The sequence below is a fragment of the Erithacus rubecula genome (genome assembly GCF_903797595.1).
Source record: "Erithacus rubecula genome assembly, contig: scaffold_94_arrow_ctg1, whole genome shotgun sequence".
Classification (NCBI taxonomy): domain Eukaryota; kingdom Metazoa; phylum Chordata; class Aves; order Passeriformes; family Muscicapidae; genus Erithacus; species Erithacus rubecula.
This window is the reverse complement of record NW_027635383.1, coordinates 628940-652047: the sequence shown is the minus strand read 5'-3', so window position 1 is coordinate 652047 and position 23108 is coordinate 628940. Positions and strand designations below refer to the sequence as shown.

General features: G+C 47.3%; 1 protein-coding gene across 3 annotated transcripts in view; it reads left to right on the top strand.

Annotated features, from left to right (window-relative positions):
• Positions 1–23108, top strand: part of LOC306816865 (uncharacterized protein) — a 147219-nt gene that overhangs the window by 28485 nt on the left and 95626 nt on the right. For all 3 annotated transcript variants that reach the window (XM_079333312.1, XM_079333313.1, XM_079333314.1), the window contains one exon: positions 19716–19820. In XM_079333312.1, the coding sequence (XP_079189438.1) occupies positions 19716–19820 (105 nt within the window). The remainder of the gene's footprint in view (positions 1–19715; positions 19821–23108) is intronic.

Genomic DNA, 23108 nt, shown 5'->3' with positions numbered 1-23108 from the left:
CCCTGTGTATGTACTTCTGGTGCAAAATGCAGTGTTGTTTTGGAGCACAGTCTGGTGCCTATTGTTGTGGCTTAGAGTAACAACAGTAGTAGTACTTCTAAGATGGAGAAGAGGGCTTGGGGTTTATGGCTGGCCAGGGGCAAGGAGGGACAAAGGTGGTTGAGAGATGCTGGATGTTTTGCTTTTATCTATGCAAGTCAAATTCAAGGCTTTGTAAACCTACGCAAAAGGAAGCCTGAAGTTTATTTTCCGCCAGGATTGGTTACGTTTCCTGCAGACACAATGGGGGCTTTAACCTGGAGACAAGGTCAGCTTCTGTGGCTGTTTTGTAGTCCTTTGCTGTCTAGCTTGAGAAAAATTGCCGAGCTCTTTTTTGCCCCCATACCGTGCACGACTGGCCTTTGTAGATTTGTTTGGCAAGCTTCAGTAGCCAGCGGTTGGCCGGACATTAATTTGACGTGCAATGGTTGAATTGCTAGGAATTGGCTAGCTGCTTTCTCTGGGTGGTTCTTGGCTCTCCTTTCTTCCCTTCCTGCTTTGTCCCCTCTTTATGTGTTCCTTTTTTCTTTTTTATTTTACTTATTTATGGGTTTGTACTTCCTTCTCCAGCTTCTTGGGCATGTAATGATTGTTGGCGAGATGTGTGTTGCTCACCTGGGCCTGACCAATGGATTCCGGATGGTTGTGGATGAAGGGCCCGAGGGTGGGCAGTCTGTCTATCGCATACATCTACCCATTGTGGGTGGCCGTCAGTTGGGCTGGTCGCCTGGCTAAGATTTTGTCACCGCAAGAGTTGATGCACGTGCACAAATTTCCAGTGAATGGATTTCATCTTTTGCCCATCAATCTAGAGGCTTTTGATGTGTAATTTTTTTTTTTTTTTGTTTTGCCGTGTGTCAGTGGAAGGTAATAAAAGCCTTGAGCAGCAGTTGCACAATAAAGATTTTTCTTGGGGATATCATCTCGGTCTTGCGCGTCTTACTGAGGGGAAGTAGTTCTGCAAGTTCAAATGGTGTCTCCCTGGACTACAAGTAAGTGGAATGTTTCAGCCAGATAACAGCATTTCAGAGACAGATAGTGATTTTCCTGTTCATTTGAGGCATGAAACTGGAAGCACTTAGCAGTCTCTCACATCTTGTAGGATGCAAAGTCTTAGCTTTTTGGGAGTGGTAAGCCAGCACAGAGAAAGCCCATGGAGGCTGCTGCTAAAACTGTAGAAGATAGTGTGTGTGAGGCTACATGCATGCTTTCCAAGGGTGTTTTCGCCATGGTGCACTATGTTGGAAGCATCCACCTCCTGTTGGACCTGAGAGTCCTGGTGTAAACTGGAGTAGGGTGCCAGTTTAGCACTATGCGCATGTAAGCAAACTGTGTGTTGTGCCACCCTCTGTGTCATTCCTGTTGATCTACTAATGATGGATCACTTGCAGTAGCTGCCTGCTGTACACCTGACATCTCAAGCTCCAATCTGGGTGTTAAATGAGATAAGGGAGAAGAGGTGAACCCTTGGGGTAGGGTAGTGTTTCTTTTTCTTCACACAAATGACTCAGGCCTGATAACTCCCCTCTGGGGAAGCACCAGAACATTCCCAGCCTGCCTGAGGGGTCATCTCAACTAATGGGCCATAATGGAATCAATGGCACTAGGATCATAGGCAGCTGCAGTGACTTAGACCATCAAAGACTGTCAAAATATCCCATGACTCACAGTTTTACCTTCCTCCAGAGTGAAACTCCTTGTCCTGGGGGAGGTACTGGGCATTCCCACCTGAACCTAAGCATATTTATAATCTTTGGGTTTGGGGACTTTGGGCACCACCACTCCATCGATCTGAAGGAGGACTAGAATTTCAACAGTACTGTTACTGTCACCTTACGAACCGCTTGCCAATTTGTACTCTGAGTTTGTGGGTCAAAACCAGTTTTCTTTGTATCATTGTATTTTTTGTCATCTCTAGTAAATTGTAACTCTGACCTGTAATCTCTCTTGAGGTAGATGTGTGGGATTCATTTCTCCTGCCGTTTTGCTTTTAAACCAGCACATCTTTAGGCACCCAGTGTAAGTCTTGAGAGATGTCGGAATTACAGTTTTGTTCTAAAGCATTTGTATATTGGGGTATAGAAACTTTCCTGATCATCACGTTTCCGGGTGTATTCACATGTATGTTGTACCCTGACGTATTTCTGCATAGGGGAAAGTATTTTCCCATTATGATGCTCTCTTTACACTCAGGAGAGGAGTCAACATTTCTTTGCTGATTCTACTGCGTTTATGGAATGATAACGTCAGAGGCAATCGGTTTGATTTGGAATGCGTATTCAGTCTTGCTTGCCTGTCCTAGTCTGGGCTGCTACCTCTGGGTCCTCATTAAAAAATCGCACCCAGCCTGATTCCTAGGAGTGCCTACCTGGAACAGAGGCTAGACAAGGTTAAGCGAATAAAAGTAGGTATTGATTACAGGCCTTCAAGAGGTACACCTTGGGCAGTCAGAAGCCTCAGAGGCTACACCCAAGATGGATGATGGTCACTTGTTTTTCAGACAAATATAGGTTTGGTCCATTGACATATCAGGGGTTAATCGTCCAATTACAGCTGCAGGTAATGAAGTCGTATGCCCCCAGTTTGCTCCCCCCAATTCACTTTTGTTTATATTTTCCGGGGCCTGAGGCATTTTGGTGTCCTTGGATCTGAGGCCTAGAGGGATTGTTTTGCCTGACCAAAATGTGAAGTCAGTTTGCTAACACTTTATATGGAGTTCAGTATAATGCACTAATGCAGTAGGGGATTTGAACAATAGAAGACATTGATCCTGAGGAGTGAAGAGGATGTTTTTTCCCGGCCCTTCAGACCTGCTACAACAGTTTTTGAGAATGTTGAGCTGCCTTCATATGTAAAGGACAGCATAATCTTGTTAGTTCTGCTAACTTTTCTCTATATGGCTTGCACTGTCTACGCCATGCTTAGAGTCAGGACAGAGGCTTCTAGGGAATTTGTCTGGAGGCCTGCCCTGGGAGTAGATAATCCTGAGTGGCACAGGATGTCGAAGGAGATGGACCAGTATTTGGAAAACTTCTCTCCTCCAATGATCTGGAAGTTCACCTCTGAACACCTGCAGGACCCTGTTAAAATAAAAAGTTATGTGAAGGGAAAGGCTCTGACAGCTCCAGAGATGGACAACTCACAGCAACATGCTGGGCCCTGGCCATTTTGGGGGGGATTGGGGTTTTCCCCATACTTCTCCTTCTCTTTGGAGAATTTTCCCATAATTATGCTAAGGAAGTCTGCTGGGGCGGGAGCCTGCTCCTGCCTGCAACCTTCCCAGCAGTGCGGGCCCTGCCGTTGTCTACCAGGACCGTGCGGAGAAGTGAGTGCCTGCGGCTGAAAAGGGGCTGGAAACTGGATTATTTGTTCTGTTTTGTTGTTAATTTTCATAGCTGCTGTTGTTTCCATTTGTCTGGTTAGATATATTAGTAAAGAGCTGTTATTCCTACCCCCATATCTCTTCCTGAGAGTCCCTGATTCAAAATTATAATAATCGGGAGGGAGGGGTGCTTACATTCTCCATCCAGGGAGGAGTTCCTGCCATTCTTGGCAAAATACCTGTCCTTCAACCTATAACCCATTGCTTACAAGACACTGCTTGGTATGGTACAACACTTTCAGGAGGAGGAAAAATAAAGCAAATCAACAGGAGCCATGTCCGCACAAACCATGTCTGAGCCTTGAGGGAAAAGGAAACAAATGAACAGTTAACGTATGTACGCCAACCATTGCTGAACCAAAAGGACAGCCTAAGCTGGTAGCAGTCGCCCTGGTTCAGAAAAGAAAACCCGCATAGTGAATGGTGAGGAAGAGGCATGGCCTTTGCAACCAGCAGAAGAGACAGAGCCAGAAAATATCACTCGTTCTCTGTCCCTGGGCAAGGTGCGTGAGCTGCGTAGAGAGCTCACACGCGAGGCAAATGAGTCTGTATTGACCTGGCTGCTCCGAATCTGGGATGCCATGGCTAAACGGTAGAATTGGCAATGGTAGTGAAGCCAGGCAACTGGGCACCCTGTTCCAGGGTGTGATTATTGGCTGGGGGATCAGGAAAATGCAGGAAACTCAGCTCCTGGTGGCAACTGCTGTCCAGTGTGAGGGAAAGATACCTTTGTAAGGAGCATTTCCATGTTCAGCAAGGATGGTGGAACATGATGGTGCAGTGGCCGTAATTCCTTCCTAGCTATTTACTGTGTTAGACTCTTAAGAAGGAGCTAAGCACTGCATAGGATAAAACAAAGGTTCAAAAGAGGCTCCTTGCCTTTCTCAAAGTTTGTAGCTTATTTCACGGTGGTTCCAGGGCAAAAGAGGAAGAGCATCTCAGATAACAGCCTTTTCTAGGAAAGGGTCAGGGAGGGGAATTTGGCTTTCTGCCAATAGGATAGGGACAGGAGGGAAGGGTTAAGACATTCCTTATACCTTCTGGTATCGGGTTACAACATGATGGAGCAAGGTATCCAATGCCTGAGGGAATTAGCTGTGCTGGAGATTGTTTTTTTCAGAGGACAAGGGATTCCCTAAAAGTCTAGGCGGTATCTAGTACGCATCACAAATGTGGCAGAAATTCACTCAGCTCGGGTCAGAAATAGATTCCTGATACTTAGTGATACTGCAATGGAGGGAAGGAGATGGTAATGTTAGTGAATTGGTTTGTAAAGTCAGCATTTATGAAGACACTGTCGCCGCCCCGTTGCAGGCCCATGTCTCTCCTGTGGAAACAAAACTAGCTGAGCATGTCAGGAGCATGGAAAAGAAAATTAAAGAGGGCTACCAGAAACTAAGAGAGAAGCTTAAGGAGGGAATATTCCATATCTTGCCAGGACAGACAAAAGTCTCTGCTATTAGGAGCAGGCGTCCCCCAGCTAAGGAGAGAGGGTACGCTCCGGGAGGGTATACTCCCGGCGGTATCGGAGTGATGATGGTTCTGTCCAATCCTCTTGAAGTGAACTCCACTTCATATGTACAGGAAGGGAAAAATAAGTATCGTGACTAGAACCAAAGGGACCCAGCCTCTAGCCAGGTAGGGAAGAGGGTCTATTGGACTGTGTTGATCTGATGGCCTGGCACATCAGACCCAAAAAAGTATAAGGCTTTAGTTGACACTGGCACACAACGTACTTTAATGCCATTGAGAAATGTGGGGGCAGCATCCATCTCTGTTTCTGTGGTGGCAGGGGGATCCCAACAGCTGCATGCACTGGAAGCTGAAGTGAGCTTGGCCAGAAAGGAATGGCACAAACACCCCATTGTTACTGGTCCAGAAGCCCTGTGTATCCTCGGCATAGATTGCCTCAGGAGTGGGTATTTCAAAGACCCAAAAGAAGAGCGCCAGGAGAGGCAAGGCAAAAGCTGCAGTAATGCATTTAAAGCTGTCAAGGACCGCTCCGATGCAAGCTTGGAAACTCCCCAGGTGGCCTGGGCTGGCACCGAGATGAGAGAGGAAAAAGGGGTGCTTCCCCTTTCAAAAAGGTTCCTGCAAACTCACGTGGGTGGCAGCTGGTCCCAGTGCTAGTAGTGGTGAAGGTGCGGGTGGCGGACGGCTGGAGACTGGAAGCTTCTCATCCGCAGCGGGCACGGGAGGGGAAGGTAGGCAGAACTCAATCATAATGCTGAGTTGCAGCGCAGCAAAGTCCCGGTTCAGAGCGCACAACCTCCCACAGCACCATGCGATAGTTCGATAGTTCGCAGATCCCCTGAGTGGAAGAGGCCACCCCCCCAGCAAAAACTCCCCAACCCCCTATTTCTTTGCCTTCCCCAAAACAAAAGTGTGTTGGTATCCCAGGGCTATTAGCTACTCCTTTTGTGTCTTGATTGTTGGCTGTTCATCTAGGAGTTACCCCTTTCCCCTCCCACTGTCTCCACAATGATCATGGGAAGGAATTCACTGAGAAACCTAGGCCCATAACACCAATGCATTTTTCTCCATTCTTTGTCAGCAAAGTGCAGGCCACAATTTTCTTCCACCTGGAGGGGTTTGCAGTGCACCTGGAACCCACTGCCTGAGAGGTGGCAACACAGTCCCACCATTTGCCACGGACTGGTCCAGACTGCACTGGAAATGGATGACGCTCCGGAACATCTGCAGTATGATGATAGCATCATTGTATGGGGGGACGCAAAAGTTTTTGAGAAAGGAGAGAAGATCATCCAGATTCTCCTGAAAGCTGTTTTTTCTATTTAACCAAGTAGGGTTCAGGGCCCTGCTCAGGAAATTCAGTTTCTAGAAGTCAAGTGGCAAGATGGACGTTGCCAGATTCCCACGGAAGTGATTGAGACAATACCAGCTGTGTCCCCACCGACCAGCAAAAATGAAACACAAGCTTTCCTAGGTGCTGTGGGCTTTTGGAGGTTGCATATCCCCGAGTACAGACAGGACGCAAGCCCTCTCTACCTTGTTACATGGAAGAAAAACAATTTCCAGTGGGGGTGCTGAACAACAATAAGCCTTTGACCAGATCAAACAGGAGACTGCCCATGCTGTTGCCCTTGGGCCAGTCAGGACAGGACAGGATGTGGAGAACGTGCTCTACACTGCAGCAAGCCAGGGAGAATGGTCCTTCCTGGAGCCTCTGGCAAGAAAGTACCCAGGGAGACCCGAGGAGGGCCACTGGGGTTCTGGAGTCGGGGATACAAGGATCTGAGGCCAGCATATACCCCAACTGAGAAAGAGATCCTGCTGGCTTATGAAGGGATTTGAGCCGCTTTAGAAGTGATTGGCACCGAAGCACAGCTGCTTCTATCACCCCAAGTACCAGTGCTGGGCTGGATGTTCAAAGGAAAGGTTCCTTCTCCACATCATGCCACCAATGCTACATGGAGTAAGTGGATAGGTCAGACCAAACAGTGAGCCCGGAAAGGAGTTCCTAATCACCGTGGGATTTTGGAATTCATCACAAACTGGCCTGCAGGTGTGAGTTTTGGACTGTCTTCTGAAGAAGAAGAGGTGCAGGTGGCTTTTGCTGAGGAGGCCCCACTATATAACCAACTTGCAGAAAATTAAAAGCGGTACGCCCTCTTCACTAATGGTTCCTCCCATATTGTAGGGAGAAACCAGAAATGGAAAGCAGATGTATGGAGACCCACAGGGTGAGTTGCAGAAACTACTGAGGGAGAAGTTGGATCAAGTCAGGTTGCAGAGTTCAAAGCCATCCAGCTGACTCTGGATATTGCTGAATGAGAAAAGTGGCCAAGACTCCACATCTCCACTGACTCATGGTTGGTAGCAAATGCTCTGTGGGGATGGCTAGATCAATGGAGAAAAGTCAAGTGTCGCTGCAGAGGGAACCCCATCTGGGCTGCTGAGATGCGGCAAGACATCACTGCCCGGGTAGAGAAGCTGACCATGAGGGCCCATCCCGTAGATGCACATGTACCCAAGCGTCAGGCTAATGAAGAGCATCGTAACAACAAGCAGGTGGATCAATCTTCCAAGGTTAAAGTACCTCAGTTAGATCTGGACTGGCAAGCACCAGGAAGAGTTAATTCTAGCTCGGTGGGCCTGTGATGCCTCCGGTCATCAGGGGAGAGATCGACGTGCTGATGGGCTTGTGACCGCGGGGTGACTTAATCATGGACGTATCTCACAGGTTATCCATGACTGTGGGACATGTGCTTCAGTCACGCAGGCGAGCAGTTGAAGCTTCTATTGGTGTGGCGGGCAGTGGTCAAAGTACAGCTGATGGGGAAGCCTTCAACTTGATTACATCTCACTTCCCCCAACTCACCAAGGAAAACTATGTGCTGACCAAGGTAGAAGAAACCACCGGTGACTGGAGGCATACCCTGTGCCTCACGCCATTGCTTCGAACACCATCCTGGGCCCGGAAAAGCAAGTGTTGTGGTGACGGGATCCCTTGAGAGAATTGATTCTTAACACAGGAAGCATTTCATGAAGAGCCTCATAGACACCTGGGCCAGATAGCCTGGATTTAAGTGGGTGTGTCCATATTCCCTATCATGTGCCATTTGCTGGGAAACTTGAACGATGGAATGGACTGACTGCTGCAAACCACCTTGAATGCGCTGGGCAGGGAAACCTTCAGACCCTGGGAGCTGCGTTCAGTGAAGGACACCTGTTTGGTCAATACCTGTGGTTCCATCAGTTGAGCTGGTCCTACTCAATCAGAACCCTTGCATACTGTAGATGGAGATGAAGTCCCCGTGGTACATATAAGAGGTATGTTAAGAATGACAGTTAGATTAGTCACACCTCAAACAAAAGGCACACCCAAACGCGGGATCGTTTTTGCTCAAGGACCTGGTTACACTTTGTAGGTAATGCAGGAAGATGGGGAAACACATTGTGTACCTCAAGGGACCTAATTTTGATTGAGAACTGTCTGTAATGTTTCATTGTGTGTATATGTATATATATATAGGTATATAGTTGAAGAAAAGGTATTAATTGTGGCATGATGTAGATGATATATTAGGGGTGCAGGTTGTCCTGGTTAAAGGAGTAAGGTGCAAGTTTAAATGGTGGGAATAACCAAACTGTTCTAGCCCGCTCTGGGTCATTCCTGATGAACTTTATTGATGGATCTCTTGCAGTAGCTGCCCAGGGCACATCCGACATCTCAGGCTACAAGATGGGTATTAAATGAGACAAGGAAATAGAGGCAAACACTTCGAGGCAGGGTAGTGTTTCTTGACACAAATGACTCAGCCCTGATCACTCCCCTCTGGGGAAGCACCAGCATTCCCAGCCTGCCTGAGGTGTCATCTCTGCTAATGGGCCCTAATGGACTCAATGGCACTAGGATCATAGGCATCTGCAGTGATTTAGACCGCCCAAGACTCAAAACATCCCATGAGTCACGGTATTACATTCCTCCACTGTGAAACTCCCTGTCCTTGGGGAGGTCCTGAGCAATCCCGCCTGAACCTGGGCATATATAATCTTTGGGTTTGGGGACTTTTGGCACCACCACTCGACAGATCCAAAGGAGGACCAAAACATCAAGAGGACTGTGACCATTACTTCCAACAGGACTGCGACCACCACTTGATAGGACTGGACTGTGACCATCACTCTGACCAACAGAGTGCCAGTTTATATTCTGACTTTGTGGGTTAAAGCCAGTTCTCCCTGTATCATTGTATTTATTGTAAACTGCTTTGTACATTGTAACTCCGACCTGTCATGTCTCCTGAGGTAGATGTGTGGGGTTCATTACTCCCGACGGTCTGCTTTTAAACCAGCATGCTGGGTGATTGCCATAGGCTTTAGAAATCACTGGCACCTGGTGGCATTTTATGTCTTGCCTCGCAGGCAACCTGATTGTGGATACTTTGCTCCAAACCAGAGGGAGCCAAGGGTTATGAAACCCAGATCCACTGGAGAACTGTAGGATCCTAGACCAGCCCAGATGTGAAGGGACCTCGAAAGATCATCTGATGCAGCCTTTTGTGCGAAAGGGAGCCTAGATGCGATTATTTATCACCCTGTCCAATCGCATCTTGAAAACCTCCAGCAATGGGGACTGGTGCGACTTGTGCCCGTTGTCCCTTGTCTTCTCCATGTGGTTCCCTTGAAGTACTGGACTACTGTGAGGGGTTTCCCCCTGAGCCTAGGCATGTGCCTAACAATTTGTAACTAGTTCCTTTGTCATTGCTGGCCTTCATGCAGCTCCCAGCTGCTTTTAGATGTTTCTCCTCAGCTTTTGGATCATGCTGAGCCCATTTGTCCGAGTATTTAGGACTTGAGCTTATTCCCTGCTTCTGTAAGTATTCAGTGATATGTCTTGCCATCCCTCTGACTATGCCAATTGGTGGAAATGGGTGTTTTAGGTCGCTTAAAGAATCGCAGGGAAAGGTGAGAGCAAAAGCAGGTTCTCCAGCCCTTTGAGCATCTTCATGGCCCTCCTTGGCACCCTGTCCAATCTGTCCGCGCCCTTTTTATTGAATTCTGGGGATCAGAACTGGACACAGAGTGTGGCCTGCAGGCATGACCTCTGTGAGAATAGGCCAGGGTCTGCTCTGCGCTAGACAAAGCTAGTTTTTACCAGCTAGGCACCAGACTCCCTGAGAGCCTAAGCAGAGCGACTCAGCAAAGCTGGTGGCACCCCTGTGTAAGCATATTTAAGAAAGGGTAAAGCGCTGCCTGGTGTCCGTATTTCCCTGCTGCCCTTCGATTTGGCAGGTAGCTATGTCCTGAAGGAGCTTTTTCATCCTCTTTTCTCCTCCTGTCCTATTGAGGAAGGGTGATGAGAAAACAGCTGGTTGGGCCGCTGGCAGCCAGCCAAGGTCTGACATCATAAAGCCTAAAGTGCATACTCTTCCGTGTAGAAGGGGGGTGGGTGGCTTAGAGATTTTAGGAACGGGAAAATTAATTAGGGACTGAATGTTGATTTGAGTGAAGGGCAGGTACCAATCCGCCTTCTATAACTGCAATTTCATCAGCAAAGGACAGCTGAGAATCAGGCCCCAATGATGCTGGTTTGGGTGTTGCTAAGATGGAGTTCATTTCCCCATAGCAGCTCTCACAGTGCGGTGTGTCACGTGAAAAAGGGAGGCTTCCTCGACCCTTGTGGGGAGATTTACTCAATCTTTAGTGATTAATTTGACTGTGTTTCAGGCAAGTCGAGACCCTTGTGCTCAACCAGTCTGTCAGCGTCCCATTGGGGGGATCCTTCACTGAGCAGTCCTACTGGATCAGAGGGTGGTTTGACTGACTTAGGGAAACACGCCAACAGTGTAAGGGAGACCCCTCAGCAGGTCTTCCCCTTTAGCCATTGTGTTACCTGCTGCTGGTGACTGGTAGCGTCTGCCAAGGATTCACACTAACAGTTTATGGAATAACACTCCTTATTAATATAAATTGTGACAGGTTAAGGTTTGAGGAATGTCGGTGACAGTGTCTGACTGCAAAAATATATTTGAAGGAATATACAGACAAGCTCTAATTCCCAATAAAAGTTTCAGCATGCGAGTATGATTCTTATCCAATAGGCATCTCTATGGGGGAGAAGACAGGTTCAGCCCATCAACTGATCCCAGCAGCTACGATGGAGTCTTCCCTAACTTTTCCCCATTCTCGACTTATTTTTATACTATTTCAGTGTGTTTAGGCGGAGCTTGAGTGACTATTGTCATACATACCTTTGTTACTGATTGGTGTAAAATTCTCTTGCTTTGGTTTTAAAGATTCAGTCAAAAAGAATATAGAGCGCACGCCCAGTGAGAGGTGGGCATGAACTTTCGGATGGAGGTGTGCGTTAATATTATTATTGGGCTCTAATGAAGCAAGTTCATCTAAGAAAAGTGATTTCACCACAGTTGCTGGCTCACAGTGACATACATCTTACCCTGTCTCCCTCCCCTGGTTGACAGGTGGTGTGCGGTTTATCAGCTGCAAAGTACCATTGAGTTCATTTCCCTGCAAGGATTTATACAGAGCCTGGCCTTCGCTCTGCTCCACCCTCCATCCCATCCCCCTTAACAGGTGTGTGTGTGTATGGGAATCATCACGGAATAGCTTTCAAGTCATGACAACTGCATTCCATCCAGGGAGCAGCAACTGGGATTTGCTCTATAATTCCCATAGTGATAACTCCTGTAAGAATGTTAATATAACTCCTAAGTTTCCTCTAATTGAATGTCCAGTTACCAGTCCACAGAGTCCGCGGTCATTTTCCCACACCGTGCTTTGCATTGGTAGCTAGAGAGGTGTTGATAAGACACCTGTGTTTTGGCTATTACTGAGCAGCGTTGGCACAGCATCAGTGCTGCCTCTCCAACCTTCTGCCCCAGCATCAGTAGGCTGGGCAAGATCCTGGGAGAAGATGCCACTGGACCAGGTGACCCAAACTGGCCAGAGGTCTATTCTGTACCATACGACTTCAGCTCAGAAATAAAAGCTAAGTTAAGGAAAGGGAAGGGGACACATTCGTATTTACGTTTGCCTTTCGGAGCAACCCCTACGTGCCGAAGCCCGCTTCTTGGTAAGTGGTCGGACAGTGCTTGCCGATGGGAACTAGAGGATATAATTATTTGTTTTTCATTTTTGCTTTTTTGTGCAAAACCTTTCCCTTTTCCTTTAGTAAACTGCCTTATCTCACCGTAATGGTTTTGAAATTAAAACCGGTGAGAGACTCCAGTCAGAAGTACAGTTTAATAGGTAAAAGAGAAAAAAAAAAAATACATGCAATAATACAAAAAAAAATCGCTGAGAGAGTCAGAATACAGCCTGACACCCTGCTGGTTAGGGTGGTGGTAGCAGTCTGGATGAAGTGGTCTTCTCGAAGCAGTGATCTTGTAGAAATCGTGGCAGGGTTCCTGGTAGCTCTTGTCTTCTGGAAACCAGTGGGTAAGGGCAGCTTTGGTGTTCCAAATCTCACTTTTTATCTAGGTAGGAAAGGCTTAGCTCCTCGCCCTGGGCGGAGGATTTCACAACGGGATGATGTAATTTTATCAGTCATGCAATGGGACTCAATGGCCCATTAACAGAAGACATGTTCCTGGAGGAAGGATGGGTCATGGGAAAGAGAAAGAACATTGTCCCATCTGGTCTTAACAGATGGCCCATTAGCAGAGGATATCTCCCACAGAGATATGAATCACTTTAATTATCATTCACCGTACTTCAGAGGCTTTATCTGCTTGGCTTGTTTGATTGCAGCGCAGGTCTCGCAGTTTTGGATGACCTGTGAGATGTTGTTCATAGTAAGGTCCACCCCTCAGTTACGGGCCTATCGGTATGTTGCATCTCTCCCCTGATGACCAGAGGTATCATGGGCCCAACAAGCTAGGAATGATTTTTCTTGTGTTGCCAGTCTAGATCTACTTGTGATACTTTCACTTTGGCAACTCGGTCCACCTGCTCGTTGTTGTGATGCTCTTCATTAGCCTGACTCTTGGGTACGTGCGCATCTACGTGTCAACCTTTTCAAGGTCAGCCTCTTTACTCTGGTGGCAATGTCCTGCCAAATCTCAGCGGCCCAGATGGGTTTCCCGCTGTGCTGCTAGTTGGCCTTTTTTAGCGATCCAGCCATTTTCAGAGAGCATTATCTACCATCCATGTGTTGGTGTAGAGACAGAGCCTCGGCTACTTCTCTCATTCAGATATCTAAAGCCAGCTGGACGGCTTTAAGCTTTGCGACCTGATTCGATATACTTTGTCCTTCGGTAGCTTGTGCAACTTGTCGTGTGGGGCTCCATACGGCAGTTTTTCATTTCTGGTTAGCACCTACAATTCGGCAGGAGCCATCGGTGAAGAGGGCACATTGTTTTTCAGTCTCTGGTAGCTCGTTATAAGGTGGGACTTTCTCGGCACATGTCACTTGCTCCTCTTCTTCTTCAGAAGATAATCCAAAAGTCTCGCCTTCAGGCTAGTTTGTAATTATTTTCAGGGCGATTCGGATTTTCAATAGGCGTGCTGAGTGATGAGGACAATCCACTTGCTCCTTGTGGTGTTGGTGGCGTGATGTGTGGAAGGAATTTTTCCTTGAACATCCATTCTAGTACCGGCATCGGGGTGACAGAAGCAGCTGTGTTTTGGGGCCAATTACTTCTGAGGCCGCTTGAACTCCTTTATAGGCAGTCAAGATTTCTTTCTCTGTGGGAGTGTAGTTGGCTTCAGACCTTTTGTAGCTTTGGCTTTACAATCGTAGTGGTTGACTTTGGGTCTCACTAGGCACCTTCTGTTAAAGGCTCCAGGAAAGACCATGGTTCCCGGCTGCAGAGTAGAGCTCATTCTTTACTTTTGGTTCTGTTTTGACTGGCCAAGGGCTACCGCATGAGTGATTTTTTTGTTTGATCTGGGTGAAAGCTTGTTGCTGTTTAGGACCCCAGTGGAAATTGTTTTTCTTGCGGGTGACCAGGTAGAGGGCTTACGATTTGTCTGTCCTCGGAACGTGCATTCTCCAAAAGCTTATGGCACCTAGGAAGCTTGTGCTTTTTTCTTGCTGGTTGGTGGAGACAATAGCGGTGATCTTGTTGATTACTTTTGTTGGGATCTGACGACGTCGATTTTGCCACTTGACTTGTAGAAACTAAATTTCTTTAGCCGGTCTTTGAACCTTACTTCGCTTAATGGCAAAACCAGTTTTCAGCAGAATCTGGATAATCTTCTCTCCTTTCTTGAAGACTTTTCTTGCTGTGCTCTTTCATACAATGATGTCATCGATATACTGTGGATGTTCAGGAGCCTTGCCCTTTTCCAGTGCAGTTTGGATTAGTCCATGGCAGGTGGTGGGACTGTGCTTCCACCTCTGGGGCTGTTGGTTCTAGGTGTACTGCACTCTCTTCCAGGTGAAGGCAAACTGGGGCTTGCACTCTGCTGTTAAAGGAATGGAGAAGAAGGTATAGGTAAACTCGAGGGTCGCGTACCACTTTGCTTCCTTGGACTCCAGTTTGAACTGAAGCTCCAACGTGTCTGGCACGGCAGCAGTCAGTGGTGTTGACCCTATTCAGGCCACGGTAATCTACTGTCAGTCTCCATTTTCTACTGGACTTGTGCACTGGCCATAGTAGGGCTGTTGAAAGGTGAACGAGCCTTGCTGACTACCTTCTGGCTCTCTAGTTGACGAATCATCTCACGGACGGGAATTACAGGGCTTCTGCCGGTACGGTATTGCCGACAGTGTACTGTTGCTGTGGCCATTGGTACCTGTTGTTCTTTAACTTTCAGCAGTCTCACAGCAGAGGGGACATCTGAGAGACCAGACAAGGTATTCAGTTTTTTGATGTCTTTTGCTTGTACAGCAGCAATCCAAAAGCCTAACGATATCCTTTTGGGTCTTTGAAATATCCATTTTGAGATAGTCTCTGTCAAGGATGCATGGGGCTTCTGGGCCAGTCGTGATGGGGTGCTTCTGCCACCCGTTCCTAGTTAAACTCACTTCGGCTTTCAATACAGTCAGCTGCTGGGATCCTCCTGTTACTCCAGAAATAGAAATGGATTTTGTTTCTTACATACTTTGATGACATCGGGGTACATTGGGTGCCGGAGTCAACCAAAACCTTATATTTTCGAGGGCCAGATGTGCCAGGCTATCGGATCCACACAGTTCAATAGATCTGATTGTTTCTCTCGTCTCCCTGGCTAGAGGCAGGGCCTCTCTATTCCTGATTGTGGTACACGTTGCTCTCTTCCTGTGAATAGGTTTCTGCGGTCCTTTCCAGTGGATCAGTCATATCATCATTCCAATGCTGTCTGGGGTTCTGTGCACGAGAGACTGGAGCAGCGTTGACTTTAGATGAGCTTCTTATGTTAGGTGTCCCTCTTTTCAGTTTACGTATCTGGGCTGCTAAGGAGGAGGTGGGTTTTCCATCCCACTTTTCCATGTCTTCTCTATGCTCTAGTCTGCATAGACACTGACACTGTTGCTTTGCATTTGGTTCCTTTTTCCTCTGTAAAAGTCTGCGTAAACACAGATGCTGTTTCTTTGCGTTTGTTTTTCTTTTTTTTTGGTGAAGGGACATTTTGAGGGGACATGGACGCTGTTACTTTGCTTCTTTTTCCTTCTTCTTTAAGAATACGCTGCATCACACTATGTAGTGTTTTGTTTTAAAGCATGTTGCAGGCTGTACAGAGAAGACAAAGCAAAGCTGACAACAATACTATGCTGTCCTTGGCATCCAGAGGGAACTCAACATTTTTAAGAGCTGCTGTGTCAGGCCTGAAAGGCTGGAAAAAATAATTATTTGCCCCTCCCCACAGGGGCTGGGTGCAATTGTTGAGGCCCCAGACATAGCAATCTAGACTAGGACAAGCAAACGAAGTTGAGTATATATTTTTGAATGATGTTCATTGCCTCGGAGGTTAGCATGCAATAGACATAAAGACTAATAAAGCAATTTTTATGCCACACTCTGGTCTACACAGGAGCATTACAACCAGCAGACAGTTTCCCATGTGTGGAAAAAATTAGAGAGCTAGATATAAGACTTAGGTAAGCATGTTGAGCATCATAGCAAAAAGTGGCTTCTACAATACAAAATAGTAATTTTGACTTTTCTAGGTACCTCTTGCCCCACGTTGGGTGCCAAAATATGTAATGGTTTTGAAATCAAAACCAGTGAGATGCTCCAAGTCAGAAGTACAATAGAACAGGAGAAAGGAGAAAAAATAAAGTACATGCAATAGTACAAAGAAAAACCACTGACAAAGTCAGAATACAACCTGACACCCTGCTAGTTAGGGTGGTGATAGCAGTCCAGATGAAGTGGTTGAGAGCTTAGGGGTGAAAATTAGAGGTCAAGCTATTGCATTAAGAGTAAGACATTTGGCAGAAAATAAAGCCCTTTGAGTTCCAGCTGGTCCTCAGAGATCAGAGGAGACTGGGTGGGTCAGGTGCAATTTCCGATTGCAACCAATTTAGCACTATAAGTCTGGTTGCGTTCTCTAAGATTCTTTGCGAGCACAGATTCAGGAATAGAGTGATTTTCTGAAGTTACAGAAATAGGGATTTGGAACTGCTATTCAGAAATGCACCAGCTGTGATAGAACTCTAATAACATCGTGCTAACCCATGCAATACTAATAATAGCAATGGTATGCAATGGCTTCCCAAGAGGGCATCCCCACTTGGGAGGAGGGAGAAGAGAACAGACCAGCACCTGTCTCCAAGATCTTTTGGGAATTCCTGTTGCCTAGCTGGAATTTCTACCCTCCTTATATACAGCCCAATCTTCTCCTCATTACGTATAGCACGATGTAAGCGGAGAGCTGAGCAATATAATCATATATGTGGAAGTATGTACTCCAGTTAGCTTATTAGCATATGCATGAGTGTGCGTTTTAATACGTACATCACCCTTAATCATGCAGTCGTTACTTTTTTGGCCTTGGTGTCCTTCAAAGTTCTGCTCTTAAGACTTTTTTCCATTTCATGTCATTCATCAGAGCCAAAAGAGGACTATTCTAGCAGCCCATGAACTCCTCCTTCATCCTTATTGTCCCGTCTTGATGTCAGCTCTGTGGATCTCCATCAGTAAAATAACGTGGAGGGTACACGGTTTTGGCCTTTCCTGGCTCCATGGGCATCATCCCACACAAACCAACAAAGGAAACCTTGTGGTCGTATCTACTATAGGCCACCTGATTAGGAGGATGAGGTCAATGTAAGAAATCAGACAAGTTAGGCAAGAGATGAGCCTGGCTAAGTAAAAGCTAAGGTAAACCTGGAGCTGAATTTGGCAGTGGTTGTAAAGAATCATAAGATGGGCTTCCACAAGTGCGTTGGTCAGAAAATAAGACTAAAGAAAGCGGAAGCAATCCTCATGCCCTGCCTTCCTCCCCGCGCCCTCCTTCCTGCCAAATGAACCAGGAGGTCTAGTGGCCAGCAATATGGAGAAGGCTGTGGAACTCAGGGCTTTATTTTCCTCTGTTTTCACTGGCAGTATTCCCACACCTCTCAAAACCCTGGACCTCAGTGCAGGGACTTGGGGAACAAAGTGCATTCCATCATAGGAAGCGATCTGTTTTGGGACCACCCGAGGAACCTGTGGATACACAAGTCCTGCACCTGGGGAGGCACAACCCCATGCACCAGTACATGCTGGAGGCCGATCAGCTGGAAAGCAGCTTTGCAAAATAGGACAATGTGCCCTTGCCGCAAAGGCGGCCAAGGATATCCTTAGCCTGATATAGAGCAAAGCAGGGTTTATATATGTTACAAGACACTTGTGTGGTCCATCCAAGGTGCTCACTGTCCCCGGGGGTGCAGGGCACCATAGACCATCCTTGGGCAGCTTTGAGGGCACTGCCTATTTTTCTAAAAGCCTCCTACCCAGCTTAGCCCATACCCTACTGCATTTAGCCCCTCAAGCCAGCAGTGCCGAACGCACGCTTTGTATTTTATTTGCTTCCAGCAGACGTGCACCTTGGAATTATCTGCAATGGAAGCAGGACATTCAGCAAACAATGTAGAGCAACTTCTTTTGGTTCTTCAAAATGTCCTGAGAAGTTAAGGCCAGGCCTGCCCTGCCCTGGCCAAGCAGTCATTTGACTGGAGGGAGCAGCACCAAAAAGGCACAGGCACCTTTGGGTGGACTTGATGCGGTTACAAATAACAAGAAATAGTAATTGTAGCTACTACAGCCTCTTCTGCGACCTCGTAGGCCGCCCTCGGATTCGCAGCACTACACGGGGCAGATCCCTCCGCGCCCCGCGGGGACCAGGTCGACGAGGGCGGACCCGCCAAGGAGGCGGAGGAAAGCGAAAACGGCAGGCGAGACAACAAATGGAGACGCGGGCCACGATCCGTCGGCCCAATGGGCGCCAGGGAGGGCTCGTCTTAGTGGAGGAAGTGTCGGAGCGGACACGGGCGTTGTCCTGGCTGACGAGAGTACGGGGGTGCTGTCCTCTCGCCCTGGTGGCGCCACTACTGTCTTTGGAAAGATTATCGCCAAAGCGTCTCTGTGGTATCGTCAGCGACGAGGACTAGGAGGTAGCCGCGAATTTGCTCTGTGCGCGGTTCCTATTCCCCCCCTCCTCCCGCTTCCCCTTTGCTCCCTCCCGCTTTCCCTCCCCTCCACCTCGCCTCCCCCCCCCTCATAACCGCGCTCGCGGGCATCTGAGCCGAGGACGGCCGCTGCGCGGTACCCGGGCGCGCAGCAGGGCGTGCGGCGGCGCTGCCGCTGCGGGTGGGTGCAGGGATGGGGGACGCACGGGGCCTCTCTGGCTTATGGCGTTCTCTGCTGCACCGTCCCCTAAGCTTGTTCTGTGCCGCACCCCCTTCCGGCTGCTGCGGGCGTTCTGGGTTGCTGGTGTTGTCCGGACTTGCCTCGCATCCCACCCTACTGTGTCGTGTGCGCGCGTAGAGAAGGACCTCCGATGGTAACTTGGTCTCAATGTGTCTGCGAAGAGCCTCGAAGAGGTTTCGCAGCTTCGCTGTGTTAGTCTTTGCTTCTGAACCCCAAACCTGGATTATTAGGACAAGGAATCACGGCTTTCTGTAGTTAAAAAAAAAAAAAAAAGGATTGGTCATCCTGCAGGCTGCAATAGCTTTCCAGAAGTTGTTTGTGTGGGGCATTAAGACCGTGATAACAGCGTACTTGCGAGGGTCACGAGTGTTGGTACTGGAAACCGGAGTGAGCTGCTTAGACCGGGTGGGGGGGGAGGGAAACAATGCAGCCGTTTCCTATGCGTTGTTAACTTGCAGGTATTATCCCATATGATGTAGTTATTAAAATGCTGAAAGTTAACAGTTTGGGATTCCTTCTGCTTTCTGCTTTCGAAGGTAGGGTTTGCATGCAGTATAGAAGACAGCCTCGCGCTATGCACTTGAAGGCTTCCTGTGATTCAATACTTGAGCTCCCTGTCCTGTGGGAAATGAATGGCCGCTGCTCTTCCACTTCACTAAACTCTTTAATGATTCAGTTAAGCCGTTTGTCTCCAGTCTCTGCATGGACCACATCCAATAGAAAATCTGCTTAGGAAAGAATCAACCCGAACTAAAACTTACTGGAGGTTTTTAATTGCGAGTAGCGGCCTGTCTCCTTCCCCCATCGTCTTGCATGAGGAATCCCGCTTCTGGAGGGGGGCTCTGTAAATTGATTGTATTTTGGGTATAGAAGGCATTATATTCATGCAAGAAAAGCCAATGTTCTGGCTTGTGTTTGGGGTATCTGGTAATCTGCTTCTGTAGGAGTTCAGCAGGGCAGATGGGTTTGCATAAGGTCTCACCTTTCTCTGAAGCCAGTTATGTTTTAACTGTTTACTCTTCCTGCAGTGCTGTTCGTTCCATGATCTTTTGCCCCTAGACGGGACCCTTTTCCTAGTCATGCCTAAGGAGCCAATTATCGAGTTGTCTGAAGCAGGAGATTCTGGTGAATGTGTAAGTACTGTGGGAGTTTTCTGTATGCTAAACTGTGCCTGTAGATAGTTCCTCATTTACTAGACTCTTTCCCATCCCACCCTTTCCATCTTGACAGGGCACTGCAGGCTACTTTGGGTTTCTGTTGCTGTCATCTTCTGCCTCTAGCTCGTAATGGAGTTGAGCTTTTTGTAACTAAAAGCAGTGCTATACAGCAGTGCTGTTCCCTGTGTATGTACTTCTGGTGCAAAATGCAGTGTTGTTTTGGAGCACAGTCTGGTGCCTATTGTTGTGGCTTAGAGTAACAACAGTAGTAGTACTTCTAAGATGGAGAAGAGGGCTTGGGGTTTATGGCTGGCCAGGGGCAAGGAGGGACAAAGGTGGTTGAGAGATGCTGGATGTTTTGCTTTTATCTATGTAAGTCAAATTCAAGGCTTTGTAAACCTACGCAAAAGGAAGCCTGAAGTTTATTTTCTGCCAGGATTGGTTACGTTTCCTGCAGACACAATGGGGGCTTTAACCTGGAGACAAGGTCAGCTTCTGTGGCCGTTTTGTAGTCCTTTGCTGTCTAGCTTGAGAAAAATTGCCGAGCTCTTTTTTGCCCCCATACCGTGCACGATTGGCCTTTGTAGCTTTGTTTGGCAAGCTTCAGTAGCCAGCGGTTGGCCGGACATTAATTTGACGTGCAATGGTTGAATTGCTAGGAATTGGCTAGCTGCTTTCTCTGGGTGGTTCTTGGCTCTCCTTTCTTCCCTTCCTGCTGTCCCCTCTTTATGTGTTCCTTTTTTCTTTTTATTTTACTTATTTATGGGTTTGTACTTCCTTCTCCAGCTTCTTGGGCATGTAATGATTGTTGGCGAGATGTGTGTTGCTCACCTGGGCCTGACCAATGGATTCCGGATGGTTGTGGATGAAGGGCCCGAGGGTGGGCAGTCTGTCTATCGCATACATCTACCCTTGTGGGTGGCCGTCAGTTGGGCTGGTCGCCTGGCTAAGATTTTGTCACCGCAAGAGTTGATGCACGTGCACAAATTTCCAGTGAATGGATTTCATCTTTTGCCCATCAATCTAGAGGCTTTTGATGTGTAATTTTTTTTTTTTTTGTTTTGCCGTGTGTCAGTGGAAGGTAATAAAAGCCTTGAGCAGCAGTTGCACAATAAAGATTTTTCTTGGGGATATCATCTCGGTCTTGCGCGTCTTACTGAGGGGAAGTAGTTCTGCAAGTTCAAATGGTGTCTCCCTGGACTACAAGTAAGTGGAATGTTTCAGCCAGATAACAGCATTTCAGAGACAGATAGTGATTTTCCTGTTCATTTGAGGCATGAAACTGGAAGCACTTAGCAGTCTCTCACATCTTGTAGGATGCAAAGTCTTAGCTTTTTGGGAGTGGTAAGCCAGCACAGAGAAAGCCCATGGAGGCTGCTGCTAAAACTGTAGAAGATAGTGTGTGTGAGGCTACATGCATGCTTTCCAAGGGTGTTTTCGCCATGGTGCACTATGTTGGAAGCATCCACCTCCTGTTGGACCTGAGAGTCCTGGTGTAAACTGGAGTAGGGTGCCAGTTTAGCACTATGCGCATGTAAGCAAACTGTGTGTTGTGCCACCCTCTGTGTCATTCCTGTTGATCTACTAATGATGGATCACTTGCAGTAGCTGCCTGCTGTACACCTGACATCTCAAGCTCCAATCTGGGTGTTAAATGAGATAAGGGAGAAGAGGTGAACCCTTGGGGTAGGGTAGTGTTTCTTTTTCTTCACACAAATGACTCAGGCCTGATAACTCCCCTCTGGGGAAGCACCAGAACATTCCCAGCCTGCCTGAGGGGTCATCTCAACTAATGGGCCATAATGGAATCAATGGCACTAGGATCATAGGCAGCTGCAGTGACTTAGACCATCAAAGACTGTCAAAATATCCCATGACTCACAGTTTTACCTTCCTCCAGAGTGAAACTCCTTGTCCTGGGGGAGGTACTGGGCATTCCCACCTGAACCTAAGCATATTTATACTCTTTGGGTTTGGGGACTTTGGGCACCACCACTCCATCGATCTGAAGGAGGACTAGAATTTCAACAGTACTGTTACTGTCACCTTACGAACCGCTTGCCAATTTGTACTCTGAGTTTGTGGGTCAAAACCAGTTTTCTTTGTATCATTGTATTTTTTGTCATCTCTAGTAAATTGTAACTCTGACCTGTAATCTCTCTTGAGGTAGATGTGTGGGATTCATTTCTCCTGCCGTTTTGCTTTTAAACCAGCACATCTTTAGGCACCCAGTGTAAGTCTTGAGAGATGTCGGAATTACAGTTTTGTTCTAAAGCATTTGTATATTGGGGTATAGAAACTTTCCTGATCATCACGTTTCCGGGTGTATTCACATGTATGTTGTACCCTGACGTATTTCTGCATAGGGGAAAGTATTTTCCCATTATGATGCTCTCTTTACACTCAGGAGAGGAGTCAACATTTCTTTGCTGATTCTACTGCGTTTATGGAATGATAACGTCAGAGGCAATCGGTTTGATTTGGAATGCGTATTCAGTCTTGCTTGCCTGTCCTAGTCTGGGCTGCTACCTCTGGGTCCTCATTAAAAAATCGCACCCAGCCTGATTCCTAGGAGTGCCTACCTGGAACAGAGGCTAGACAAGGTTAAGCGAATAAAAGTAGGTATTGATTACAGGCCTTCAAGAGGTACACCTTGGGCAGTCAGAAGCCTCAGAGGCTACACCCAAGATGGATGATGGTCACTTGTTTTTCAGACAAATATAGGTTTGGTCCATTGACATATCAGGGGTTAATCGTCCAATTACAGCTGCAGGTAATGAAGTCGTATGCCCCCAGTTTGCTCCCCCCAATTCACTTTTGTTTATATTTTCCGGGGCCTGAGGCATTTTGGTGTCCTTGGATCTGAGGCCTAGAGGGATTGTTTTGCCTGACCAAAATGTGAAGTCAGTTTGCTAACACTTTATATGGAGTTCAGTATAATGCACTAATGCAGTAGGGGATTTGAACAATAGAAGACATTGATCCTGAGGAGTGAAGAGGATGTTTTTTCCCGGCCCTTCAGACCTGCTACAACAGTTTTTGAGAATGTTGAGCTGCCTTCATATGTAAAGGACAGCATAATCTTGTTAGTTCTGCTAACTTTCTCTATATGGCTTGCACTGTCTACGCCATGCTTAGAGTCAGGACAGAGGCTTCTAGGGAATTTGTCTGGAGGCCTGCCCTGGGAGTAGATAATCCTGAGTGGCACAGGATGTTCGAAGGAGATGGACCAGTATTTGGAAAACTTCTCTCCTCCAATGATCT